Raw genomic sequence first — 26,519 nt, forward strand, 5'->3', positions numbered from 1 at the left:
TGTCTATTTCTTTCTAAGCGTTTGCTCTGTTTCTGGCCCCAAATAGCAAATTTAAGTCAGAAGCAAAGGGAACAACAGTTACTCCAGAAAATTCCATGTAGTTTGCACCCACTTATGTTGGTCCCACTGGTCTCACTCTTAACTCTCTAGCTTGATATGGTAACTTTGGTCATTGTTTTTGGTTCTTTTGGCTTTCCTGACTTTTTAAGGCTAACTGCAGGCTTACTTTATTTTTTTTTAAGTTGTGTCTGTTGCCCTGCTCTTCCTCCCAGCTTTGAAGAACTTCTCTATCATTTAGCCCCGGCAGGCAGAACTCCACTGACTGGACCGACTCCTGGCCTCACTTTCAGAAGGGGATTTGGATAATCATAAATTCTCAGGTTAGAGGCACTGGGTTCAGGTGGTTATTTCTGTTAAGGATTTGGAGTCACCTGTTTCCCTCTCTTGGGGTCGTTTGGAAGAAATAGTATGCATAAAGGATTATAATGGAGAACCACTTTAGCTAATAAGCTGGTCAAACACCTAATGCAGGGCTTACTATGTATGAGCTTGAATTCTATTGCACAGTATCCCTGGCCCTAGAGAAACATGGTTCCTAGAATATTTCAGGCTCTGACCCATAAACTTAGTCATATCTTTTCTCAAGGCACGGCTAGTTAAGGGTTGGAGAAAGCATATTTGGTGGAGAGAAGCAGGAGCATCTCTCTCCAGCAGTTTTCCCTAATGCTTCTAAATCAAGCAGCAGCATAAAGTAGGATGTGGACTTGAACATCATGTTGCCCTACAACAACCAAACTCGAATATCGGGAGAACTTCAGAGATCGGCAGGTGCAACTCCACTTCATCATATAAATGAAGTCCAGGGATGCTAAATGTTCCACCTAACAGCCACACAGAACCAGAACCCTTTCACCTGTAAACACAGACTTCTTCCTACTCTACCACACAGACTCACAGTGCTCTGGAATTTTAGATGTTGCATTTTGCTCTTCCAGTTTCATTGAGATATAACTGACACACATCACCATATAAGCTTAAGGTGTACTGCATATTGATTTGACTTACATCCATCATGAAATGATTATCATAATAAGTTCAATGAACAGCCATCATCTCTTATAGATACAGCATAAAAAAATTATTTTCCTTGTGATGAGAATTCTTAGGGTTTATTCTCTTAACAACTGTCATATATAATGTGTAGTAGTGTTAATTATGTTTATCATTTCGTACATTACATCCCTAGTACTCATTTATCTTATAACTGTAAGTTTGTACCTTTGTACCTTTTGATTGTCTTCATCCAATTCCCCCTCCCCCTACCCTCTGGTAACCACAAATCTGATCTTTTTCTATGAGTTTGTTTGTTTGTTTTTGAAGTATAATTGACCTATAACACTCTGTTAGTTCCTGATACACAACATAGTGATTCGATATTTTTATGCATTTCAAAATGATCACCATAAGTCTAGTTACCATCTATCGCCATACAAAGATGTTACATAGTTATTGCCTATATTTCCCACACTGTACACTTCATTCCTGAGACTCATTTATTTTGCAGCTAGAGGTCTGTACCTCTTAATCTCCCTTATCTATTTATGTATTGCTTTTAAACAAGAAGTTCTTCCTTCCTGAAGTTTTGGTATTGTTTTTTATCCTTCTACATTCTTTCTACATGGGTTACTGGGCCTTGGCTTCTTTAACCTAAATAGGATTTTCCTGTTAAATTAATTACTTTTGAAAGTGATCTGAACACAAATAACTATTTTTAATCTTTAAAGAATACTTTTTTCTTCTCACTTATTGTTAGAGTTCTCCCTATTGTCAGGGTCCCAGGCCCCAAGCTGCCAACCTCACAGAGGGCTTTTTGTTTTTTGTTTTTGCCTTTGAACTACTCAATTTCTTTCAGAAAGCACATGGTTTTAAGGGATATAACTTTTTGAATTTTCTGAAGCCTGAGAGCCAAGAGAACAGATTTCATTAATGTTGACTCAACTGAAGGATGTAAAGATTTGTAAAACTAAGCGGTTATGTTTGTCTTTTAATACATGCATGTAATTTCAATTAGAGTTATATTCATCTCATATAGGAGATACTAAATTTTGAGGGGGTGGAGGGCATAATGGAAGAAGGAAAGGAAAGCAACCATCTTCTCTTCCAAACTTTTGCTTTCAAAGGTACATATCCAAAGAACACTGTTAATACCCAAAGCACGAGGCTGATCACAGATAATAGGAGGCACTTTCTAGAGATCCAGTTGAATAGAGAAATCCATAAATTCTGTCCCATGTTGATAAGCATTTGGACTCAAAGGGACATTTGCTCAAAATGCCTATGGCAGCTGCCACATCTCTTGCAAACACTTCCTCTAGGTCAATGTTCTATTTATTCTCCTGATTCCACCAGAAGAGGACCCCCATCCTATGCCAATCTCTCTTTAGTAATTGTTACACACTTGATAACTCTTTGTTCTTTTAAGGAGACTGGCCTAGCACAGGTTATCTGCAGATATAATTTACATGAGAGTATATGAGACAGTTTAATAGGAGCTACTGCTACAAGGGACATACTGGATGGTGACACACAGGGACTGTCATGCTGCTGTGTTTTTGCTTAATGGGGGATCCATTGCAACTGATTCCAGACAGAGAATTTCCTTTTCTATCCAAAGGAGTTAAATATAGTCTTCTCCATTCCCGCTAAATGGCAGAGAACACAGGCACAGTACACAGAAACAGGTGGCAAAAGACCACTAAGAGAGAGATAACTAGATAACTTGGGCCCACAAAAGCATAGAGAAAAAATACCCTGCAGGGCAGGTGGCCAACCAGCTGAGGCGTGCATCTCCTTAGAAATACAGCTGGTAAGGATAATGCTTAGAGTCAACACTGAGCAAGTTGCATAGCAGACTGTTTTGTAAATAGCAGTACAGAGCCTAATACAAGAAGGTGCTATGTCAGCATAGACTAGCTCACGATAGAGATGATTTTCACGTAAGCTGCACCTAGACGGTTCCTTCCTTCGTGCCGTGTGGTCAGAATCTCTCTGCATAGCCCTCATAAGAATTATAAACCATTTGTGTCTGATGACTTACAACTTTTCCTCTCCCTTTTCCCCCCGCTGCCTTTCTCCTAAGGAAGATCTGTCTGCCTTCTGGGTTCTGATAGGATGATGGGTGGAAACTGCAATAGTACTGGAGAGCTAGCAGGATTTCACATTGATAAAGGAGGAACCCCCTGGTCTGAGGACAGAATAGAGGTAGAAAAGAAAGAGGGACACTGGCTCCCGCTGCCACCGCCCAACAAAAACTGAAAACAACTGAACAGAGTCTGCTTGGGAGCAGGTGCTAAGTTTGGGTAGAGATTTTAGGAAAATTGGATTTAGGACATGTGGGGCAACTATTGGTGGGTATGAGCTGTAAGTGGAAAAAGATGAGGAAACAAGTTTTCATCATTTTAGCTGCGCATGGGAATGGATTACCCTTTCATTCTTTGAGTGTCTCCAGTGAAGGTTTAAACTATTTAACAATTAATTTTAAACATCAGACTAGTATTTCTTCAACGGCAACTTCATGAGGCTTTAGGTCAAAAGGTGGGGTTCATATGTAAATTTAAGCTTCCATTAAAAGTATGGTAAACTGTGTCCATTTCTCATTCATAACTAATTCTTTTTGTTTGTCATAAAAGCCTGGATTTAGAGAAATTTCCAAGTACTCTTATACATAGATAGCTGGATTGCGTGGAGGTACTTAAATAATACTTTCTCAATTTTGATATTGACAGTGGGGAGATAAACAAGACTGTTGTCCTGAATGCTGCCTTAGCCAGGCTATCTCTGGACGTGTTCCAGGTGACAAAGACCACAGCAACTGCAGCTGGGGAAAGAGGGCCTGTGGAAGGGTGTCAGAGGCCCCAGACCACTGGGAGTATGGGGGCCCTAAGAAGGGACAATGGGCACATGATCAACGTCTGAAACAATGCATGCCACCTCTTCACGTGGGGAGGGCATCTTTGGTTCTTGGTCATTTCCTCATCCTAGAGCTACACTCAAACAAAGGGACAATGGCTAAAGGGGGTCGCGTTCCCACAGGTAGAATAAAAACAGCACATAAAAGTTGGAAGTTGTGAGCTAGGAGTGCCTTGGCTCACCAGATTATTCTCTGGTTCCATTATTCACAAGGTTCCATGATGGCGGATCCTACCACTTCTTATTCACCTGTGGCCTTGGTCAAGTTTCTTAGCCTATCTACTTAGCCCTTAGATTCCTCAACTTTGAAATGCAGAAAATAATACCACCCACCTCACAAAGAGATGAAATGAGAAAACCTCTAAATAACACTCAGTACAGTGTTTGGTATGTAGGGAATGCCTATGAAGGTTACTTCCTACTATCTCTATTAATCACACTGTAAGTACTGTTACACTAATGACAAGGACTGACCTAATTTTTTTTACATGATTAAACTTGAAAATCTACACCTAAACTTGAAAACACATTTCTCTTACTTTCCCTTATATTCACGAATATAAGGGAAATTATGATTTCTACATAAATATGAGCGCCATTTCCTGAAGTTTGGTTATCTTTTCTAGCTTTTTCTCTACCTTTTTCATTGCCCCCATCTCCTAAATCCTTTCAGGTTTGAGCCCCTGGCCAAACACCCCAAAAGGAGGTTGCTGTTGACCATTTCCATGAATTCTTCTTCCATTATTGACCCCTGTAGCTCTGTGTTGACAGTTGTCTTTTGGCACATCTAACTCGTATTCACATTGTTTGCACATTTCTCTCATCTGCCCTCCTTGATTATAGTTGACTGCAGAGACAGGATGAGCCTTATTTATCTTTGAAATAGCTACAGCATCTGTGCCTTATTAGGTAGTAAGTATTTAATAAGTATTTTAAAAATGAGTGAGTAAAGATAAGAATAAATTATTCATGATATGCGATGTCCTCTATTAAATTAAAAAATGGGGTGCTCAAACTCTAAATGGCTGTCCCCAGGCCCCGAGACAACACTCAATCACACCCAGCACACTGGGCTTGTGTGTCACTCAGACTCACCATGCATCTTCTCTACTTTCAACTGCAGAGCATTAAAGCCAGGATGATTCTAGGACCTTGAGACTTGCCTGTTGCCTTTTTTTTTTTTTTTTTTTTTAACAGCTCATGCAGCTCAATATCAAAAAAACAAACAACCCAATTCAAAAATGGGCAGAAGACCTAAATAGACATTTCTCCAAAGAAGATATACAGATTGCCAACAAACACATGAAAGAATGCTCAACATCATTAATCACTAGAGAAATGCAAATCAAAACTACAGTGCGATATCATCTCACACCAGAATGGCCATCATCAAAAAATCTACAAACAATAAATGCTGGAGAGGGTGTGGAGAAAAGGGAACACTCTTGCACTGTTGGTGGGAATGTAAATTGATACAGCCACTATGGAGAACAGTACGGAGGTTCCTTAAAAAACTAAAAATAGAACTGCCTGCTGCCTTTTAAAATGTTAATATATGAGAATATATAAGCAAGTAAACTTCTTTGTCTCTTGAGTCAGAAAAATTCAGTGATGTGCTTGAGTATTTTTCATCAGAGGTCAACTCTAGAGCCCCTGAGCAGGAAAACCCACTCCTTTCAAGCAGGGGTAAAGTCTAATTTGCATAATGCCCTACCACACGGTAGACTCTATGTCAGTGGTGGGTTTGTTGTATGCCACTCATGTTCCAGAAGCAATTTCTAATAATTCTCATTTCAACATCTTGGGGACAAATCTCATCTCCTGTTGTTTCCTTACATAGACATATTGAAATGTTTGAGGGTGTGCAAACATACATACCCGCTAGTGGAGTCCAGAAATCCAGTAGCGCCAGAGAGTTGGGGCCAGTCGAGCTCATTGGTAAGAGCTGTTGGTAAATTGAAGAAGGATTTCTAAAGGAAAAATAAAGTAGTAATTATCAAAATGATCACTTGTTTTCTATAAGGAGTAAGATTATTGCTCAGGCATTGTGGTCTGTCTGCCTCTCTCTCACTCTCTTTCTTAATCTCTTTCTTTAAGGGCCTTTGCATTTAAAGCATATACCTCTTAAGGTTAACCATCATCAGAAAATTCACAAAGATCAGCATCATTCATGAACTGGCTTCCATTCAGCTCCTGGGAAAAATGTAGAACGCATGGCAGCTCATATTCATCCCTCATTTGAGAGAGGTGCTTCAGTAGACAAGTAAACTTTCCACTCTTTAATTTCTGAGATTTTCTCCATTTCTAAGGCTAGATAATCAGAAAATTGATTGTCCGGAAAATAATAATACCCAAGCCTCCAGCAAATATGCCTTCCCTGAGTTCAAAGCTATGCCTTCAGTCATTAGGATGGTGCCTCCTGACCTCCTTGGGTGGGAGGGGGGTCCTCAGACACCTTTGAAAAATCTAATTGTGGTTCCTTTCTTCACGAAGATGCACATATACTCAACATGGCCTGTGATTTCAAGGGGTTCACAGAACTCCTGCAACTCTTGCATAGGCTCCTGCTCAAGAACTCCTGACATAGAGTGTTGACAAAATTAGAATTCCTTTGAACCACATTCTATGACTTGTGCAAAATCACAGAAGAAAAATGTTGCCAGCTGTGTCTCCTGATTGTTCCTCCTCCCCTCTGGTCTAATTCCTAGAAAAAGCTTATCTAGATTGATGTGTTCAGAATAGGGTTGCCAGATTTAGCAAATAAAAATACAGATGCTCAGTGAAATTTGAGTTTCTATAAACAAAATGTGGTATATACATTCAGCAGAATACTATTCAGTCTTAAAAAAGATGGAAATTCTGACACATGCTACAACATGGATGAACCTTGAGGAAATTATGCCAAGTGAAAGAAGCCAGTCACAAAAAGACAAATACTGCATGATTCTATTTGTATGAGCTATCAAGAGTAGTCAAATTCACAGAGACATTAAGTAGTATGGTAATTGACAGGGATTGGGGGGAGAGGAAATGGGGAGTTGCTATTTAATGGGTATAGAGTTTCAGTTTTGCAAGATGAAAAGTTCTGGACGTTGGTTGTATAACAGTATGAATATACTTAACACTACTGAACTGTACGTTTAAAAATGTTAAGATGGCCAATTTCATGTTATGTGTATTTCACCACAGTTTAAAAAAAGGAATATGCAGAAAGTTGAATTGAAATTAAACAGGGAATAATTTTTAGTATTAGTATGTCCTGGACAATATTTGGAACATACTTATACTTTAAAAATTATTTGTTGTGTATCTAAATTCAAATTTAAGTGGGTGTCCTGTATTTTACCTGGGAATCCCAGTTTGGATAAAATCTCGGAAAGCCAATGATCCCTTTTTGCCTTGGCTGACAGGAAACCTCAGTGCCTGGCTGCAGGAAGCAGTTTATTTCAGGAAATAATGTCATCTCCTTCATGTGCTCTGTGTTTCTCAACCTTGAAAACCCATGCCCCCTTTGGATGAACATGAAAGCCTTGAGTCCACCTTCAATCTTATTTTAAAATGAAAAAGAAATGAAAGATAATGCCTAAGACAAATCACATCAAAGCAATTGTAGCACTGAATACGACTTTTCAAATGGCCTACGGTCCTGCCCCCTGCTCACTTTCTCACCCATGATCATCCTTACCTTGTCTCCTAGAGAGAATCTGAATATGGAGGCTGTGAGGGAAGGAAAAGCCACATTTCTCTCTCCTTAACCATTCAAAAATGTATCTTTATTGTTTTTTCTGATTACAAAGTAGTACATGCTTCTTATAAAAATTCAAACATTACAGTAATATACAATGTGGAAGTGAAAGTCCCCCATCACCTCTCCTTAAGAGATAACTATTATGAGATAACCACTCTTAACACTTTGTATTATTTATATGTATATAATATATAATGGAATCTACTCATTCTTCCTGCTTCAGAGTGTGTGATCGTTCCTAGTATCATATAGAGAATGAGTACTCAAAAGAAATAAAATAAAATTTGTATTTCTCAGTTTTGGACTGCTACTAATTGAATGCGTTCCCCCAAAAGTTGGGTTAAAGGCCTAACCATCAACATCTCAGAATGTGACTTTATTTGTAATTGGGTCATTGCAGATGTAATTAGTTAAGTGAAGATGAGGTTGGAGTAGGAAGGGTTCCTAGTCCAATATGATTAGGGGTTCTTATAAGAAGCAGAAGAAGAGAAGCTAGAAAAGAGGCATGGAACAGAATCTCTCTCAGATCCCTCAGGAGGAACCATCCTGCTGACATCTTGATCTCCACCTTCCAACTTCCAAAACTATGAGAATAAATTTCCTTGGTTTTAAGTCACCCAGTTTGTGGTTCTTTGCTGTGGCAGCCCTAGAAAATGAGGACATGGCCTGAATTGGACAATTTGCTTATAGTTCTTATGATTCAGGGGTCCAAGATATAAACCCTTCTATTATGCTGACTTCTCAAACTAAGTCATATAATAAATATATTCCACATGCACTGGTTATCCCATGGTGCCTTGCACTCTTTTCCATGGCTCTGTGAGCTTCCTTCACTCCGCTTTCCTCAATCACCTCCCCCTTGCACATGTCAATCCCAAGGTCTCCAGCCTTATTCTTATCCCAAGTGTGATTTCCAGCACAGTAGGTGCTGGAAGTGGATGGGAGGTGGTTGGGAAGGACGGCTTCTTGGGATGCATCTGTATTTGTTATGATTTATCCCCGTCAAAGGAGCAGCAACAAACTCATGGAAAGGAGGCTCCCAGTAAGTCTCAGAGCACCATGCAATTCCAGTGACTGGCACTTTGTTCCCCCTTAGCAAGAAGCACCCACCACATTACCGTGGTGGAGTTTTGAGCAGGAACTCTCTTTTAGTTTTTGTTCCTCCTGGCACTATAAATCAAATGTTTTCTCTGTTTGTTTATCTTATTTTTTTTCCCTAGGCCTTTCTGCTTATAATGTGTGCTTGCTGTAGGATTTGAGAATATTCAATTCTGCTGGAGAAGACAAGAAAAACAAATAGAATAGATAAAAATCATAAGATGTGGTAAGTCGAGATAGTGAGCAAGCAAGTGGTTTGTGAGATGCAGGCAGAATTTATGAGCTGTGTTAAGTAAGTTAGCAACCTGTAAAAACATGTTAAAACTTAAAAGAACGATACAACACTCCCCCACACCACCCTCTCACATTTTTCTCAGTCATCCGCACAATGACAAGCCCAGATTTGGGAAACTGGGTTTGGAACTGGGCTTCTGATTCTGGGTGGGTCTGCTCTCTCTTTCAGAAGAAGTTGTTAGGCAAGAACTCTGCTGACATAGGAAGGTGTGTCTGATACCCTCTGCAGCCTGGAATAATAATGGCGGGGATGGTAGTTCTGAAGTGTGCCAGCAAAGTGGGGAAAGGGCTCTGCTCTAGGAATTAGGAGATCTGACTTCTATGTCTGGCTCTACAAATACAGTAAAATTTCATGGTTTGGATATGACACTCTGGAAATAGGTTCCATACTTCATGCAGCCCCCGTTCTCAATCAGGGTTGGGTAAAAAAAATTTATCTCCCTGGTGGGGGAAGAAAAGATGTTGAGAAAGGGGTAGGACCAGTGAGGAAATGGCCAGCCACCCTGTCTTGAGAAGTGGGGTCTCCATGTCCCCAGCATTCTCCCAGCTCAATCTCTCTGGATCAACCTGAAGAAATGGTCTCAACTACCTGGGAGAATCCTGGACCCTTTGCTCTTCAAGAAGCCCTCACCATCTGTGGAATCATCCCTACCAGGTGCTGAATTATAGCTGGGATCAGGGTGGGTTTGCATTCCATAGTTTTAGCCCTAGAAGGCCCAGGAAGGTAAACTGCATAGGTGTATCCTGGTTATTTGATTGACCTTGAAATAACGCAAATTTGTGTTTTCCTGGTTAAATATTTTCGACATCACTTATGGTGTTATGGCAAGGTTTTACTACTACTAACTGTGCAAAATCAAGGAAAATGTAGCTTTACCAGCGTTCCAGCTCTGACGTCTCTCATTATATCCTATCTACTTCAATAAGACTGTTGGGAGGACCAAAAGACAGTGAGAGAAGCAGGTTGACAGGCACAAGGCCTACACTATGTAAAGCATCATGTTTAGGATGGATCACCTAGTCTCTCCCTTTCCAAGTGGATTGTCCCAGGTTTTAAGAAGAATAAAGTTTATTGCCAGATAATAGAAAAGACTTGAGCAGACAAATGGAAGCCTCAACATATTTGTTCTTCCTTAGGAAATTTGGTAGCTAAAAATGAGAAGTAACAGCCAAAGGTTTTATAGACCTTAGCAAAAAGAGAATGTTTAAGTCATATCACATTAAACACTAAAAGCCTTATTTAAGCAACATTATACTCAAGATATTTCAGGTATTTAAGGCAGGAAATATGCAAATTAAGATCTCCCTCATGAGCTCCTGCTTATTCTTCTTAAGCATTTATGTTCTCAGGAAACTCATCTTAAATGTACCTTAAATGTGCATATGTGGAAAGACTTTATATTTACCAAGAAACATTTTCCAGACTTGTAAAGAGCATCAGAAACTCAATGAGTATTAAATCAACTACTGCATTGCTTCAAGTTTTCTTCTGATTTTATCAATGACATAAAAATGTTTTATGTCATAATTGGCAAGTGTATACCATTTTTTGTGTAATCACTTTTTGAGCAACCACTGTGTATCAGAAGCTGGATATTACCTCTTAGAAAAGAAGAAGTACACAGGTCTATGGCTTCCCTGGTGGCACAGTGGTTAAGAATCTGCCTGTCAATGCAGGGGACACAGGTTCGAGCCCTGGTCTGGGAAGATCCCACATGCCACAGAGCAACTAAGCCCGTGTGCAGCAACTAATGAGCCTGGGCTCTAGAGCCCATGAGCCACAACTACTGAGCCCACGTGCCACAACTACCGAAGCCCGTGCCTAGAGCCAGTGCTCCGCAACAAGAGAAGCCACCACAATGAGAAGGCCGTGCACCGCAACGAAGTGTAGACCCCACTTGCTGCAACTAGAGAAAGCCTGTGCGCAGCAACAAAGACTCAACGCAGCCAAAAATAAATAAATTAAAAAAAAAAAAAAAGAACAAGTACCCAGGTCTCATACAAACAGCAGTAAATTAAATGACCATGCCTCAACCCAATCAGAGATACTGAAAAAGGCCCTTTTAAGGTGGCACCTCCCATCACTCATTCTGGTCCACGGAGGATTTCTGTATTTTCTGTTGGTGGAAGAATCCCTTACATTGGGCATCAGGGCCCAGAAAAACTATTGAGAAGAGCACTTAGAGGGAATTTGGATAACTTGCCAAAGTCACAGAGCCGGTAAACAGTGGTGCTGGGATTTGAACCCAGGTTCTGGTGGAACTAAGAAAGGAGAGGCTTGGAGCAGACAGGGGTCCTCATAAGCTCAGCTTTTGATAGCCCTATTGTATCTGGTCCTTGCTTTTCCCTTAAGCTGCCAGATCTCCTGGAATCACAACATTGGCTAAGCTGGGTTTGCTAGTTTTTGAAAATGAGGTTTCCTGATTGCCTGCTGAGGGGACGGTCTCTCAGACACTGCTTCGGGTAAGAAGTTCAGAAGCCTATAGATATCTCTAGAGTTGTCTGCAACTTTTCCTCCTCTGTGTTTCTCTTTTATGGAAGCCATGCATAATTTATAAAGAATGCAGAATGAGTGTTCTGGGGATAAGTACTGAAATGATATGTGGACCCTACACAGACACCTACACACACACCCCACTCACATTCCCAGGGCCTGACACATGCTGGGGAAAGGTAGCCACAGAGAACAGTGCACTCTGCTGCTCTGGAGGTTTATCTTCCAGCGGGGCCTGGCAGAAGAAGTTCTGGGGGAACAAGGAGAGAACAAATCATCAGGTTTCTGCCTCTGTAATCTCAGGCTTAAGTAGACCAGGCAGCACTGTTCACTCAGCTAATGCTTTGATATAGACAACTTTAAGAACATAATGTAACTCTGAGTTAGATTTGTAAACTTTAGCAACTCATGTGCAGTGAGACGAGTCTGCTGTTGAGGTCCCTGTGGCCCTATAATTCATTACATACAGAGAGAGAGAGAGAGAGAGAGAAGGAGACTGAGAAACACAGCAAGTGCCAGACTGGCATTCTGTTGACCACTGTGCCTTATTCGTGGAGCTCACAGTCTAGAGGGGCACAGAAAATAAACACTTCTCAGCTGAGTAACCTGGAAGACTTTCTTTAACTCCTCTGTGTCTCACTCAGTTTCTTATCTATAGAATGGACAAATAACAGCACCTATATCATTGGGTGGTTGAGAGGATTAGAAAAGATAATCTGTGCCTAAAGTTTAGAATTGTAAGTGCTCAATAAAAGTTAGCTATTAGTGGTATTGATAAGAAGTCCAGGGTAATAGAAAAGATACCTATTCCACATGTGGAGATTTGGGGAAGGAATCTTGAAAGAAATGTTATCCAGTGTAAGTCCTGTAAGGTTAGTAAGATGGAGCCAGTGGAAGAGGGGTAGGGAAAAAGAGTTTAAGCATTGGCTATGCCATATGTAAAAACACAAGGCTAAATCCATCATATTATATACAAGGAAGACCAACAAACTCCCCCACTCCGCCCAACCCCAAACACAAAATTTACCAGTTATCTATTGCTATGTAACAAATTACCTCTAAATTCAGCAGCCTACAACATAGTACATACAAGCAGATCAGTAACAGTAACTGCTCAGCTCCAGGGATGATGTCTATTCAATGCACATTTAAACTTCAACTTGAGCTAAATAAGTGATTTTCAGGGAAAAGGTATAGTATTTCATCTTTGACCCTATGCCAGTCCAAAAACTTATGGAGCAGAGAAGATAAAGTCAAATAAAGAATTCTAGCAAATATGACCAGTAAATATAAAGAGGACAGAATGGCAGGCAACAATCTTTCATCATTTTGCCTGAAAATAGCTCTTTTTATTTTTTTTTTATTTTTACCTTGTCAGCTCCTCTTAGTCTTTTCCTTTTCCTTTTTCTATTATTTACTAGTTCATCTCTAACCCCATGATTTATTTATTCAATGAATGAGTGGAGGGATGCTTTTATCTAACTGCCCCATATCCAGTGAAAATGCATTGTGTAGTTGGACTTTTTCTACAAATTCAATTCCTTCCATCATCATTTCCAGAGGGATTGGAGAACTGTATCCAAATTCATAAAAGTGAGAAAACAAGAGTTTAAAATGTGAGCCCGCCTGCCTCAACTAAGACCCGGTGCAACCAAATCAATCAATCAATCAGTCAATATTTTTAAAAAATGTCATGTTCACAAATCAATCTTTCATGGGACCAATGAAAAAAATTCTTTCACAAACAGAAAAAAAACTCCTCTAAGGGCCAGAAACGGGCAACAAAGGGTGCTTATCATAAAAGTCTACTCGAGATACCATCATTGGATTTTGCTAAGGTTTAGTCATTCCTGAAGCAGTAGGGCTGCTGTTTGTCTGAGGCGGGGGTAGTTTTCCTTTGAGAGGTAAAATCCAGGCTTAGATTCTAGAAGAAGCCCAAAGTCCACAGTCAAGCTACAGAGGTGAGGACATGGGAATCCGTTACTGGACCACCTAATGACCAGGCCTGAGCTGGGCTCTCCAACCCACTATCTCACTCATAAAAATGATCTCAGTTTCTTTCTCTCCTCTGTTTCACCTGCTACCAAGAAGCTGTCACAAAACCTTGCTCTTTCTATCCTTCCAACTTGAGTTAGTGCTGCAGTCTTCAGCGGTGTATCCCAGAATCTCGTGGGGAGGTTCTTTAAAATATGGATCCTGTTTGGGTAGGTTTGTGGTGGGGCCCTAGAATTCTTATTTTTAAGAAGTGCCCTAAATAGCTGCAGTGACCGGCCAAGTTTGGGAAAGGCCGCTCTACAGGCTACTGCCGCTATTCAACGTCATCCACCATGTGGCACCACCAAGTGCCCCAGCCTCTTCTCCCGGTCCCGTCTCTCCCACCACTCAACCACCTGCAGCCCCTCAGACCTCCAGGCTCGTCACAAGCTCTTGCTCTTCCTTCACTGTCTTTATTGATCACTTGCTACTCATCAGTCAAGAATTAGCTAAATGCTGACCTTGACTGCCCTGAACTTCCTCTGTGAGGTACCCTCCTCCGACTCTCGTCACACCTTATTATATGAGATGACAGCACATTTCCATCTTAAGTCACTAATTTGGAGATTCTTTCTTTCACAGCAGCTGAGTCTATACCCTGCTTGATTAATAATTAGTCCTTTAAGAAGTGCTGACCTACCCTCCCTTCTTGCTAATATGTTATGAACATGAGAGCATGACCTCTTTGGTTCTTCTTTTTTAAAAAATTGAATTATAGTTAATTTACAATGCTGTGCTAGTTTCAGGTGTGCAGCAAAGTGATTCAGTTATACATACATACATACATACATATACATATATACACATATATATTCTTTTTCAGATTCTTTTCCATTATAGGGTATTACAAGATATTGAATATAGCTCTCTGTGCTATACAATAGGTCCTGTTGTTTATCTATTTTACATATAGTAGTTTGTATATGTTAATCCCAAACTCCTAATTTATGCCCCCCCATCCCCTTTGGTAACCATAAGTTTGTTTTCTATGTCTGTGAGTCTATTTCTGTTTTGTAAATAAGTTCATTTATATCATTTTTTAGATTCCACATATAAGTGATATCATGTGATATTTGTCTTTCTCTGACTTACTCCACTTAGTATGATAATCTCTAGGTCCATCTATGTTGCTGCAAATAGCATGATTTCATCCTTTTTTATGGCTGAGTAATATTCCATTGTGTATATATACTCTGGTTCTTCTTGATCTATTTACCTTTGGGTTCTTTATCAATTAGGCTTTAAATTCTTGGTGATGCTGTCCTCAATTTCTGCTTCTGGAATCTTTGGACCTTGTATTTCATAATTTCCCTCTAGGAATGATGGTTTAGCTCCTACCTCTGACCAGTCCTCCAGTCATTGCCTTAAGTAGGAAATCCCCAGGAAATCACACAGAAGCCAGTCTTGACCCCCAGACCTTGGCAAGGGCTGGGCTGGGTAATTGCTGTCCTCATCATTCCCGCAGGAGTGGCATGGAGGGAACTAGTTGAAGGAACCAATGAATGAATGATATGTAGCAATCAATTCCAACTATCCAAAATTATTTTTAAATGCTAGGATTGTCCTCTTCCCACAAGCCAACTGATTTGAGATTCTAAATGTCCCCCTATGAAGAGTCACTTCCATGAAACCTATTTTATGGCTGAGGAACTTGAGGGAGAGTGTAGCAAAATGGTAGATATAATTAAGTAGGGGGCAAGAGATTGTTCTCTGGTCTTAGCAACACACTGGATTGCACAGGTGTTTACTGACTCACTACCTCTCTATGCGGAGATGTCTATCTAATGTGCTGGGGGAACAGGCATGTGGGCTGAGTAATTATAAATGCCTTTCAGAAGTATGGAGCTTAAAATAATTTCCTCTTGTAGCTTTTCATAACAACCAGTGTTTATGTCTTTTTAATTCTTGCAGAAGTCAGTGAGGGCTAAGATCACTGCTGTTTTCAGAAGAATGAGCCTGCAAGAGCCCCTGACTTTGCTGGCAGGTAAGAGACCCAGATGCTCACCTTGAGCAAGAAGAAAAGGGCATTGAATTGATCAGGACTCGACAACAGCCCGTCTGGCCTGTGCCCGTGAACAGGGAAAGGGAACACAATAACATTCTGTCTCTTGTGGCCTGATTGCTGTTGGAGAAAAGGATTCACCATGGGGCACACAACTCTCTTTTTCTGACAGAATAAATGAGAAATAACTAGGATTGGGGCTTCTCTCTTCATTGTCTAACATCTTTAATCTGCCAGCCTGCAAGATGTCTGAGGAGCAGAAAATGTAATTTTGTCCAGTTTTACTAAACAACAGCTTTTCCTCATCGGAAAAAATAATAAAGAAATACTCTAACTCTTAATATTTCTGGAGTTGACATGACGTTAGCAGAGATAGAATTTCCATATTTTATTATGCACCATGAAAATCAGCCTTTATGCTTAATGGAAGCTTTATCCTCACTGCTAAATCCAGAGGGCGGAGGCAGGGCGGGTTAGTGAGAGGCAGAGTGAGAGCTCAGATACTGCCTGTGCCACCTGTGGGCTAATAAAGAGTAGCCTAGGCTGATTTACAAAATCATCTCAAAGAGAGGAAAAAAATGCATAGGGGCTTGAAAGATAGGAGCCGCTTTGCTCTCAGGTGAATATGCATTTTCTGCAGCCAGATTAAGGATACATTTTGCCCTTGACACAGCGCAAAATTCAATCTGTGCCTACTTACCCTACAGACAACAGCTTGCCAGGGGTCGTGCTAAGATTTTATAATAGTACAGGCAACAGCCTTTGCTAGCAAAATAAACATTTGGGAAATTGTATTTCAGAATCACTTCTCCTTCCTTCCTGTCTGCCTCCCCACAACTCGACATGCAATTCTGGTTCAGTGAAATGCAGCATTTAATATTTTGGAAGTAATTTTCAAGCAGATGGGGAAGAGGCAGGAGGGCAGCATCTACTGCTGGCCTTGATGATCTCTCTACCTCCCCTTCTTCTGCAACAAAACAACTCAAGCAGTCATTGTTTTTCCTTTGAAAGAAAAAAAAATAAGACAGCATGAAAGTGTTTTCAGATTTGCTCTTTGTTTTTTGTTGAAACCTTTCTAAGTTGAGGTCTTCTGTGTGATATGGGAAGCTCATTTTGAACCTGACTGCTAAGGACATCTTGGAGAGATGCTAAGGTGTTTTTAAGGAGGAAGAGGGCAGAGAGAGGCTCAGAACCCTTAGTTTCTGTGGAACCACGAGGGTGATTCTTCACACTCTCTTTATTGAACTACAGATATCTTTCCAGATGAACACACTCCTAATCTAATTAGCTGTAAACAGGCCTCTCGGGTGCCGCAATGCTTTAACTAGAGGATGGCATGAGCAGGAGGGGAGGGGGGCTGGTGCAGGAAAGATACCCAAGACTGTGAATTCCTTTTCGATGGGCACAGTTGGGATGGGGTGATGTATCTGCAGGAGTGTTTTCTGCCTTATAGGGAGACAAAAGCAAAGACATGTTGACTAGTCTCATAAAGGGCAGAATGGCCTATTATGAACAATGAATACTTGTTTTTCTACAGCACTTACTGCTCTTCCCAGAATATGATTTACTACTTGGTGCAGCAAAGGAATGGCACCAAACACGCTGGGGGTTCCTGAAGGGTCTTGGTTGATAATATGCATCGCGATGGTCAGACCCTGAGAAAGACCACCCAGCCAAATGTTCACTTTGGAAGAGGTGGTCCCATTACTATTCCTCCTGGAACACGAGATCGTGGAGGGATTATAGGGTGAGGTTAGGGGTCAGCAGGTTCTTTCAAGTTTCACAGTCAGTGGTACAGAATCCAAATTCAGAACCTCTTTCTGCTGAACAGGTTGGAGAAAGGTCACACAGCTTCATTTTAAAAGACAGCTTCTGGCTGTTGCCCTCTTCTGTCATTTTGGGAAGGATTCCTAAAGGCAGTTGAGGAGGGGACGATCTGGCATTAAGTGAATAGCAACCAGTGTGCGTGCTCCCTGGGTGAGGCAGGTCCCAGGTTAATAAGGACCTAAAGAAACGAGCATTACTGGGTTGAGGCCATGCTGACCACCAACCAGGCCTCTGATTCCACAGGGCCCATGAGGTTGAGTAATCAGCACTGGCCTCTGACAGCTGTTTCCCTTCAGTTACCCAACCTTGAGCCAACACATAAGATTTCTGCTGCACTTCAATGCCCTTGGACATCTTTGCTTTCTGGTGCCCAGTGCTGGCTGGAACTGATTCCAGACTTGATCTGAAAGGGTTTGAGCGGCATGTGCTGGGTAAACACCAACAGCCTCTGGGCTCCAAGCCCACCCCTCTAATCTCTGCTCTGTGCTATGGAGTTGGACACTGCAAACTACACTTCCCAGATTCCTCTGAGTCTCTCTGCCAGTGAGAGGTGCAGGTGGGAGATGGGCAAGTGGGGGTGAGAGAAGGAGAGGAGGAACTATTTTCTGGTGTCTAGTTGAGGTCGGCATCCCCCAGCAGCTTCCAGCCTCCAGCCTTCTGTGCTACTTCCAGCTCCTCTCCACACTCCTCAGTGGTTCAGTAGCAGCTGGTTTGTGTGCCCTCGGCAGTCAGAGTACAGGCTGTGCAATAGTCCAAACACCAGCTGCACCCCCCCCTCTAGCTTCTGGTAATACCTCTTCCTCCTTGTTGTTCCTTAGCCCTGCAGTCAGCAGCTGCTTTTTGCAATGATTAATCTCTGATAACTTCAGCATCCCCCTTTTTGTTCTAATACCTGTGTAATCAGTTCCCTGTGTTAAATCTACCAGGGTAGCCAATTCCCTATATTAAATCCCCTCTGTTGGAATGCTTTCATTTTCCTGACTGACCCCTCATAAATGGTGACTCTGACAGTGACAAGAAACCCAGTTTAAAAGGGTTCCACATGCTGAATTAGCCAAAATATTGGAGGCTTTCTCTCTTTGCAGTGACATCACTAAAAGGCTCTCAAATAAGGGAACCTGTGGGCAGAGTGAGGACTGAGGAGAGTCTGATGGGCAGAGATGCTCTCTTGGGGAACCTCACATGTTCCGATGTGCTGCAGAAGTACTTTGGTTGAGGGAGTAGCCCACACCATGCTGATGGCTTCCCCATTTTGCCCTGCAGCGGTCTGTCTTAGAGTGCAAGCTCTTCCCTGACATGTGAAGAATTTTGAAAACTACACTGCCGTACCCCACAACCACATCTTTCTTTTGTAAATCCTCAAAGTTTGGACATTGGAGGCAGTGGGAAAACGCTGTGGCAGTGGTTCTCAAAGTCTGGGGACCCCTGAGGATCTTTGAGACCCTCAGAGAGTGTTCATGAAATCACTATTATCATCATAATACTAAAACTTGATTTATCTTTTTTATTTTAATTCACTCATAAGGGTACAATGGAGTTTTCAAGAGGCCACATACATGGATACAGAAGTAGATTGAAGGCAGAAGCAGATAGGGGAATTTAGCTGTCTTCTATCCAGATATCAAGGAGATTCACAAAAGTAGAAAAGAATGCTATTATTTTAGCCTATACTTTTTTTGTTTCAGGAAATAAAGTTGTTATAAAAATATGTTATTTATGTTAATGTGTTTCTTATTGTTATTTTCTAATGAATTAATAAATCCCATTGTGGAGTTGGTACATTCCCTTCACCCTCACTAGTCACTTAAGTTTCATGCTCCAGCCCCTGGTCATCTGGAGTTTAATCCCCACATTGAGGTCAAATCCAGGCAATCCTCTCCAGGATTTTCAATGGCCCAGGTTGGCTCTCCCTTCCTGGGGTCCATATCCTTGCCCCAGGACACACACTCTTTCTGTCCTGATGACTCAGTCACAACACTTACATTACTCACAGGAGTGTCAGACTCCAGCTTTTTTGACCCCAGTCTCCGAGGACACCTGTCTAAGTCTCTTAGTGGCCTCCTACAGTAAGGAAAGCATCCTGCCCTTCCCCCATGGGGACAGCGAGCCCCACTGCCATACTGCCACTAGCGATTCCCAGCCTCAAGCTACAGGTTGCAGAAATGGTTTTCACTCCCTTCTTCTGCAGGTCCTGCTGAAGTCCTTCTAATATTTGACTGTGGAAGGTGGGACTAGTTGGCTCACATTGTCTTAGGGTCTCACTTGAAAGTTAGGTAGAAATAAATAGTCCAGTTTTTAACATCTGTTACAAAATCATCCCAAATTTCTAATGAAATATCTATCATTATTTATATTTTATACACAAGGAAATTAAAGCTCAGAGAAAATAAGTAAAGATAAGTGGCTAAGCCAGGATTTGAGCACAGGTATGTCTGATTCAAAGTCCAAGATTATTTTATACAGAGATAATTTAGGGGCTTGAAATTCCCCTCTGGGCTCATGGTGTCAGTTTCACAAATGGCTTCTGTGCCATCAGTAGGGTGGCTGTATATCCCAATATGTCTGGGCCGGTCTGGGTTAATGCCTATTGTCCTCACATAATTAACAGTAATGATCCCTCTTCTCTCAAGTTTGGGCAATAAATTATAAGTCCACCACAACTGCTAGGGTTAGGGGAGTTTGGTGCAGAGGAACCAGAAGTACCAGAAGTTTTGTAGGAGGGCAGACTCTTCCAGTAGAGTCTCCAAAGCCTGGCTTAGACCCTGCAGGGAAGATATGCACTGGGGAGATGAAGTCCAGGCAGCCTCCCCAGATGCAAGGGTGCTGGGAACAGCCCTGGGTTAACCGCAGCCTGAGATATCTGGCTGGAGGAGGGTGGTCTATTCAGAAACTGGACGTAAAGTCCACAGAGCAGGCAGGGTGTGAGAAAACTACATATCCATGGTTGATTCTAGATAACTTCTGAGTTTGTCCATTTCTTTTCTTCCCAATGTACTCTTCTAGCTTAGGACACTTTTACTAGAATAATAACAAACTCCTAGCTGAGTTTCTTGCCTGCTCCCCCTTCCTCCCCCACGCCCCCCACCCATGTAATCCATCCTGCCCATTGAAACCAGGGTGATTTTTCTGAAATTCAAGTCAGACTGCTGCTATTTCTTAGTTTAAACCCCTTTGACGGCTTCCTATTGCCTTCAGGATAAACTCTGAGTTCCTTAATGTGACTTTGAGGTCCTCTGAGATCAGCTCCTATGCACCTTCCTAGGCTCTTCTCTTACATTCAGACCTTGTGCTGGATCAATGTCAGTTCAGCCCCACCAAACTTCTCATAACTCTGCACCCTCTTACTTGTGAGCCTTTGCACGTGCTCTTTCAGCCCCTAAGACACTCCTTCCTAGGTCTGCTGGGACGGATGCCTCCGGTGCCTTCTTCCTCCCAGTTTGGGAAGCACGTGTGCATCACAGCAGCTCACACTCTGGAATTGCCTATTTGCTTTCCCCACAAGGCCTGAAACTCTCTGAGGACCTGGGCTCTTTCCATCCTCTTCACCTCTGTGTCATTAGCTCCTATCACAGGGTTTGGCACATGGTAGGTCCTGGGTTAGGATTTAGTGATATTTTGCTTACAAACATTAAAAGCCAAATAACCAAAACAGGAGACATCTGAGCTCAACATACATCATGGGTGTCCACTAGGCATGGTACTTATACCTAACCTGATTCTCTGTGCAAATGAAGAGACTCTATAGATAATAAGTTTTAAAAACTGGAAGTCTTTTTTAAAAAGGAGCATTTAAAAAATATTCCATATATGAGTGAACTCATACGGTATTTGTTTTTTTCCATCTGACTTATTTCATTTAGCCTAATACCCTCAAGGTCCATCCATGTTGTGGCTAATGGCAAGATTTCATCTTTTTATTTTTATGGCTGGGTAGTATTCCATTGTATATATATACCACATCTTCTTTTTTTTTCCCAAATCATGGTTTTGATCTTTATTATCTGATTGATCTTGGGCAGGATCCTTAAGTTCTCTATGCTTCCATTTCTTTTCTTTTTTTTTTTAACATCTTTATTGGAGTATAATTGCTTTACAATGTTGTGTTAGTTTCTGCTGTATAACAAAGTGAATCAGCTATACGTATACATATATCCCCATATCCCCTCCCTCTTGCATCTCCCTCCCACCCTCCCTATCCCATCTCTCTAGGTGGTCACAAAGCACCGAGCTGATCTCCCCGTGCTATGTGGCTGCTTCCCACTAGCTATCTATTTTACATTTGGTAGTGTATATATGTCAATGCTACTCTCTCACTTTGTCCCAGCTTACCCTCCCCCCTCCCTGTGTCCTCAAGTCCATTCTCTATGCCTGCGTCTTTATTCCTGTCCTGCCCTTATGTTCATCAGAACCATTTTTTTTTTTTTAGATTCCATATATATGTGTTAGCATATGGTATTTGTTTTTCTCTTTCTGACTTACTTCACTCTGTATGACAGACTCTAGGTCCATCCACCTCACTACAAATAACTCAATTTCGTTTCTTTTTATGGCTGAGTAATATTTCACTGTATATATGTGCCACATCTTCTTTATCCATGCACCTGCCGCTGGGCACTGGGTAAAGGGGTTCAACTGTATGATGATAGATAGAAACTAAATTTTTGGTGGTGAACACACTGTAGTGTATACAGAAGTTGCAATATAATGTTGTACATATGAAGCATATATAATGTTATAAACTGATGTTACTTCAATAAAAAATAGTAAGTAAAAAAAAAAGGAGTATGATCTATACTGGCCAGAAAATGAAACCATGAATCAGCTTAATATCCAGTCGTGGATTATGGCTTGTACACTGAAAAGGATAGTATGTAACACTGACAGATATAATGAGTAAAAAGACTAAGTAGCAATGTGGAAAAATGATTATGATTAGTACTAATTTTTAAAAAAAGGAGCATTGCCAATTGCTTACTTGCTATTCTTGTGACTACATAGTGTGTGTGTGTGTGTGTGTGTGTGTATGCGTAGTGAGGGTAGAGTACTGGGGAAGAGAAAAGTTTAAGATAGTGGGGGTAATTTTTTTTAATATTCTCATAATTGGTTCTAATGTTGACTTTATATCTTCTTTTTTCCCCAATAAGAAGAATATTAAAAGAATATTTCAAAACAAATCTGATACTCCAAAATGTTAAAATGATTCTCTCTGGGTGGTAGCATGAGGGAAATTTGAATAATTTCTTCATAATTTCTGTATTTGCTTATTTTTCTCCACTGAATATTTAACATATCTGATTAGATAAAAGCAACAGAGCAAACATTCCCTCTCTTCCCTCTTTCACTTTGGGCAGATTACTTCCTTCCCTATTGGTCTTGGCCATGTGAGTTGCTTTGCTTATGGGTTGATGGCAGACATGATGCAGCAAATATGTTTGTGTGAGGGTCTTGCCCTCTTGCATTTCTGACATTATCATGAAAAGTGCATGCTCTGGATAGATTGCCCAACCAAGGAAAAATGAGAGACACGTGGAGCAGACCTGGACCCAAGCTTCAGCTTGGAGCGAAGACTAACAGAGCCCAGCCTAGAACAGCTGTGTAAGTGAGAAGAAATGACAATTGTTTTAAGTCATTGAGATTTGGGTGGTGTATACAGCATTATTTTGACAATAACTCAGTGATAAATCTTCATTTTCAACATCAACTTTCTGAGCAAAATCTCTGTCTTTTATTCTTCTTGTCCCATCTTTCATTCTTATCAAATGGTATCCCACAGAATTGGCCCAGGCTGGGAGTGCCCAGGCTAACTTTTAGCTTGGAGAGGAATGTTAACCTGGAGAGATATTTTAAGAATCCTAGAACATCAAAGGCTTGAAATAGATGACAAACTAACACTAAAACTGTAGCGTTGTCTCTACCATCAATAGCATTACTGACATATTGATGAAACTAATGAATCCCAATTACCATTATGCCCGATATGGGTTCCTCATTGCCATTCTCATAGTCATTTTTCTGAACTACTAATTTACTGCCAAAAAGGGATGGGTGTGGGGTGGGAAATAACCCAAACCCAAACCAACAACTGCTGATCTGCAGTTATTTCAATTCATTTGTTGTTGCAAATAGCAAATAAAAAATTGCTACAATCCAAATTCCAATTGTCTGGGTTCCAGGATGGGGCTGGCTACTGGGCTTGTGGGAATGATTTCTTTAAAGCGTCTTCTCAATGGGTCTTTCTCTTCCTCAGAGACTTAGCACACTGCAGAGAGAGCTGCCAGCTCCAGTGAGAGGCTGTCCTCCCCAAGGGAACCCTAAAGCGAGAGGCACCCCTCACCTCCGCCTCCAGAGGCCAGGTGCGGAATAGGAAGGTCAAGCATGAGGACATCGACCAGCTTGGTTAGCTACCACCACTGCACTGTGTGAGCTGTGTGTCAATCTACTTTTGTCTGGTTTGAATCCAACATACAGTTTCCAAAGCATTTTCACAGACCTTAGCTCACTGAAGCACATGGCCTTCCTTCATCATCTACAGAGTTTCTGGTTAGGTGGTTTGTTCAAGATGATACTGACAGGAAGTGGTTCTGCACCTCTTAGCTGTGTGACCTAAGGCTATCTACTCAACATTTCTGAGTACTTGTCTGGAAAGTGAGGCTATGTTGTAATAACACCTACCCCAGAGGGCTTTTATGAAGGTTAAAAAAGTAATGCTTTAGTATTCTTTAGCTGGTTTCCTTAGCTATTTGCTTAAAAACCAAACAAAACAATCCTTCAAATATTTGGTACATACATAACAAAAATTCATTGAAGACAAATTAGAAAAAAGTTATCCAGAATTCTAGAGTCCAAAGTTAACATACTGATCTACAACCTTCAAATTATTTTCTTTGTCTGTACACATGAACACACATATGTTCATAAAAACTGGCCCATATATTACTATCTTGTAACCTGGTTTTGCCACCTAACAAATTAGCATAAACATATTTTCTTGCTAAGAAATGGGTCTATAATATGTTATTAACAGTTGCATAATATTTCATTTTGTGGATGCAATATATTTTAAAATATCTAATCCCCTATTTTTTTAAACATCTTTATTGGAGTATAACTGCTTTACAGTATTGTGTTAGTTTTGGCTGTATAACAAAGTGAATCAGCTATATGCATACGTATATCCCCATATCCCCTCCTCTTGCGTCTCCCTCCCACCCTCCTTATCCCACCTCTCTAGGTGGTCGCAAAACACCGAGCTGATCTCCCTGTGCCACGCAGCTACTTCCCACTAGCTATCTATTTTACATTTGGTAGTGTATATATGTCAATGCTACTCTCTCACTTTGTCCCAGCTAACCCTTCCCCCTCCCCATGTCCTCAAGTCCATTCTCTACGTCTGCATCTTTATTCCTGTCCTGCCCCTAGGTTCATCAGAATCACTTTTTTTTTTGATTCCATATATATGTGTTAGCATATGGTATTTGTTTTTCTCTTTCTGACTTACTTCACTCTGTATGATAGACTCTAGGTACATCCACCTCACTACAAATAACTCAATTTCGTTTCTTTTTATGGCTGAGTAACATTCCTTTGTATATACGTGCCACATCTTCTTTATCCTTTCATCTGTCGATGGACGCTTAGGTTGTTTCCATGTCCTGGCTATTGTAAATAGTGCTGCAGTGAACATTGTGGTACATGACTCTTTTTGAATTATGGTTTTCTCAGGGTATATGTCCAGTAGTGGGATTGCTGGGTCATATGGTAGTTCTATCTTTGGCTTTTTAAGGAAGCTCTATACTGTTCTCCATAGTGGATGGATCAATTTACATTCCAACCAACAGTGCAAGATGGTTCCCTTTTCTCCACACCCTCTCTAGCATTTATTGTTTGTAGATTTTTTGATGATGGCCATTCTGACCTGTGTGAGGTGATACCTCATTGTAGTTTTGATTTGTATTTCTCTGATGATTAGTGATGTTGAGCATCTTTTCATGTGTTCATTGGCAATTTGTATATCTTTATTGGAGAAATGTCTATTTAGCTCTTCTGCCCGTTTTTGGATTGGGTTGTTTGTTTTTTGGATATTGAGCTGCATGAGCTGCTTGTATATTTTGGAGATTAATCCTTTGTCAGTTACTTCATTTGCAAATATTTTCTCCCACTCTGAAGGTTGTCTTTTCGTCTTGTTTATGGTTTCCATTGCTGTGCAAAAGCTTTTAAGTTTCATTAGGTCCCATTTGGTTATTTTTATTTCCAGTACTCTAGGAGGCGGGTCAAAAAGGATCTTGCTGTGATTTATGTCAAAGAGTGTTCTGGCTATGTTTTCCTCTAAGAGTTTTAGAGTGTCTGGCCTTACATTTAGGTCTTTAATCCACTTTGAGTTTATTTTTTTGTATGGTGTTAGGAAGTGTTCTAATTTCATTCTTTTACATGTAGCTGTCCAGTTTTCCCAGCACCACTTATTGAAGAGGCCATCTTTTCTCCATTGTATACTCTTGCCTCCTTTATCAAAGATAAGGTGACCATATGTGCGTGGGTTTATCTCTGGGCTTTCTATCCTGTTCCATTCATCTATATTTCTGTTTTTCTGACAGTACCATACTGTCTTGATTACTGTAGCTTTGTAGTATACTCTGAAGTCCAGGAGCCTGATTCCTCCAGCTCCATTTTTCTTTCTCAAGATTGTTTTGGCTATTCAGGGTCTTTTGTGTTTCCATACAAATTGTGCAATTTTTTGTTCTACTTCTGGGAGAAATGCCATTGATAGTTTGATAGGGATTGCATTGAACCTGTAGATTCCTTTGGGCAGTATAGTCATTTTCACAATGTTGATTCTTCCAATCCAAGAACATAGTATATCTCTCCATCTGTTTGTATCATCTTTAATTTCTTTCATCAGTGTCTTATAGTTTTCTGCATACAGGTCTTTTGTCTCCTTAGGTAGGTTTATTCCCAGGTATTTTATTCTTTTTGTTGCAGTAGTAAGTGGGAGTGTTTCCTTAATTTCTCTTTCAGATTTTTCATCATTAGTGTATAGGAATGCAAGAGATTTCTGT

At 40.8% G+C, this 26,519-nt stretch overlaps 1 protein-coding gene across 4 annotated transcripts in view; it reads right to left on the minus strand.

Annotated features, from left to right (window-relative positions):
- The window catches only part of AOAH (acyloxyacyl hydrolase), a 178,404-nt gene that overhangs the window by 66,071 nt on the left and 85,814 nt on the right, over positions 1–26,519 (minus strand). For all 4 annotated transcript variants that reach the window (XM_082399520.1, XM_082399517.1, XM_082399519.1 and 1 more), the window contains one exon: positions 5,848–5,939. In XM_082399520.1, the coding sequence (XP_082255646.1) occupies positions 5,848–5,939 (92 nt within the window). The remainder of the gene's footprint in view (positions 1–5,847; positions 5,940–26,519) is intronic.

This window comes from Balaenoptera borealis, assembly GCF_965194805.1.
Source record: "Balaenoptera borealis genome assembly, chromosome: 7".
NCBI lineage: Eukaryota > Metazoa > Chordata > Mammalia > Artiodactyla > Balaenopteridae > Balaenoptera > Balaenoptera borealis.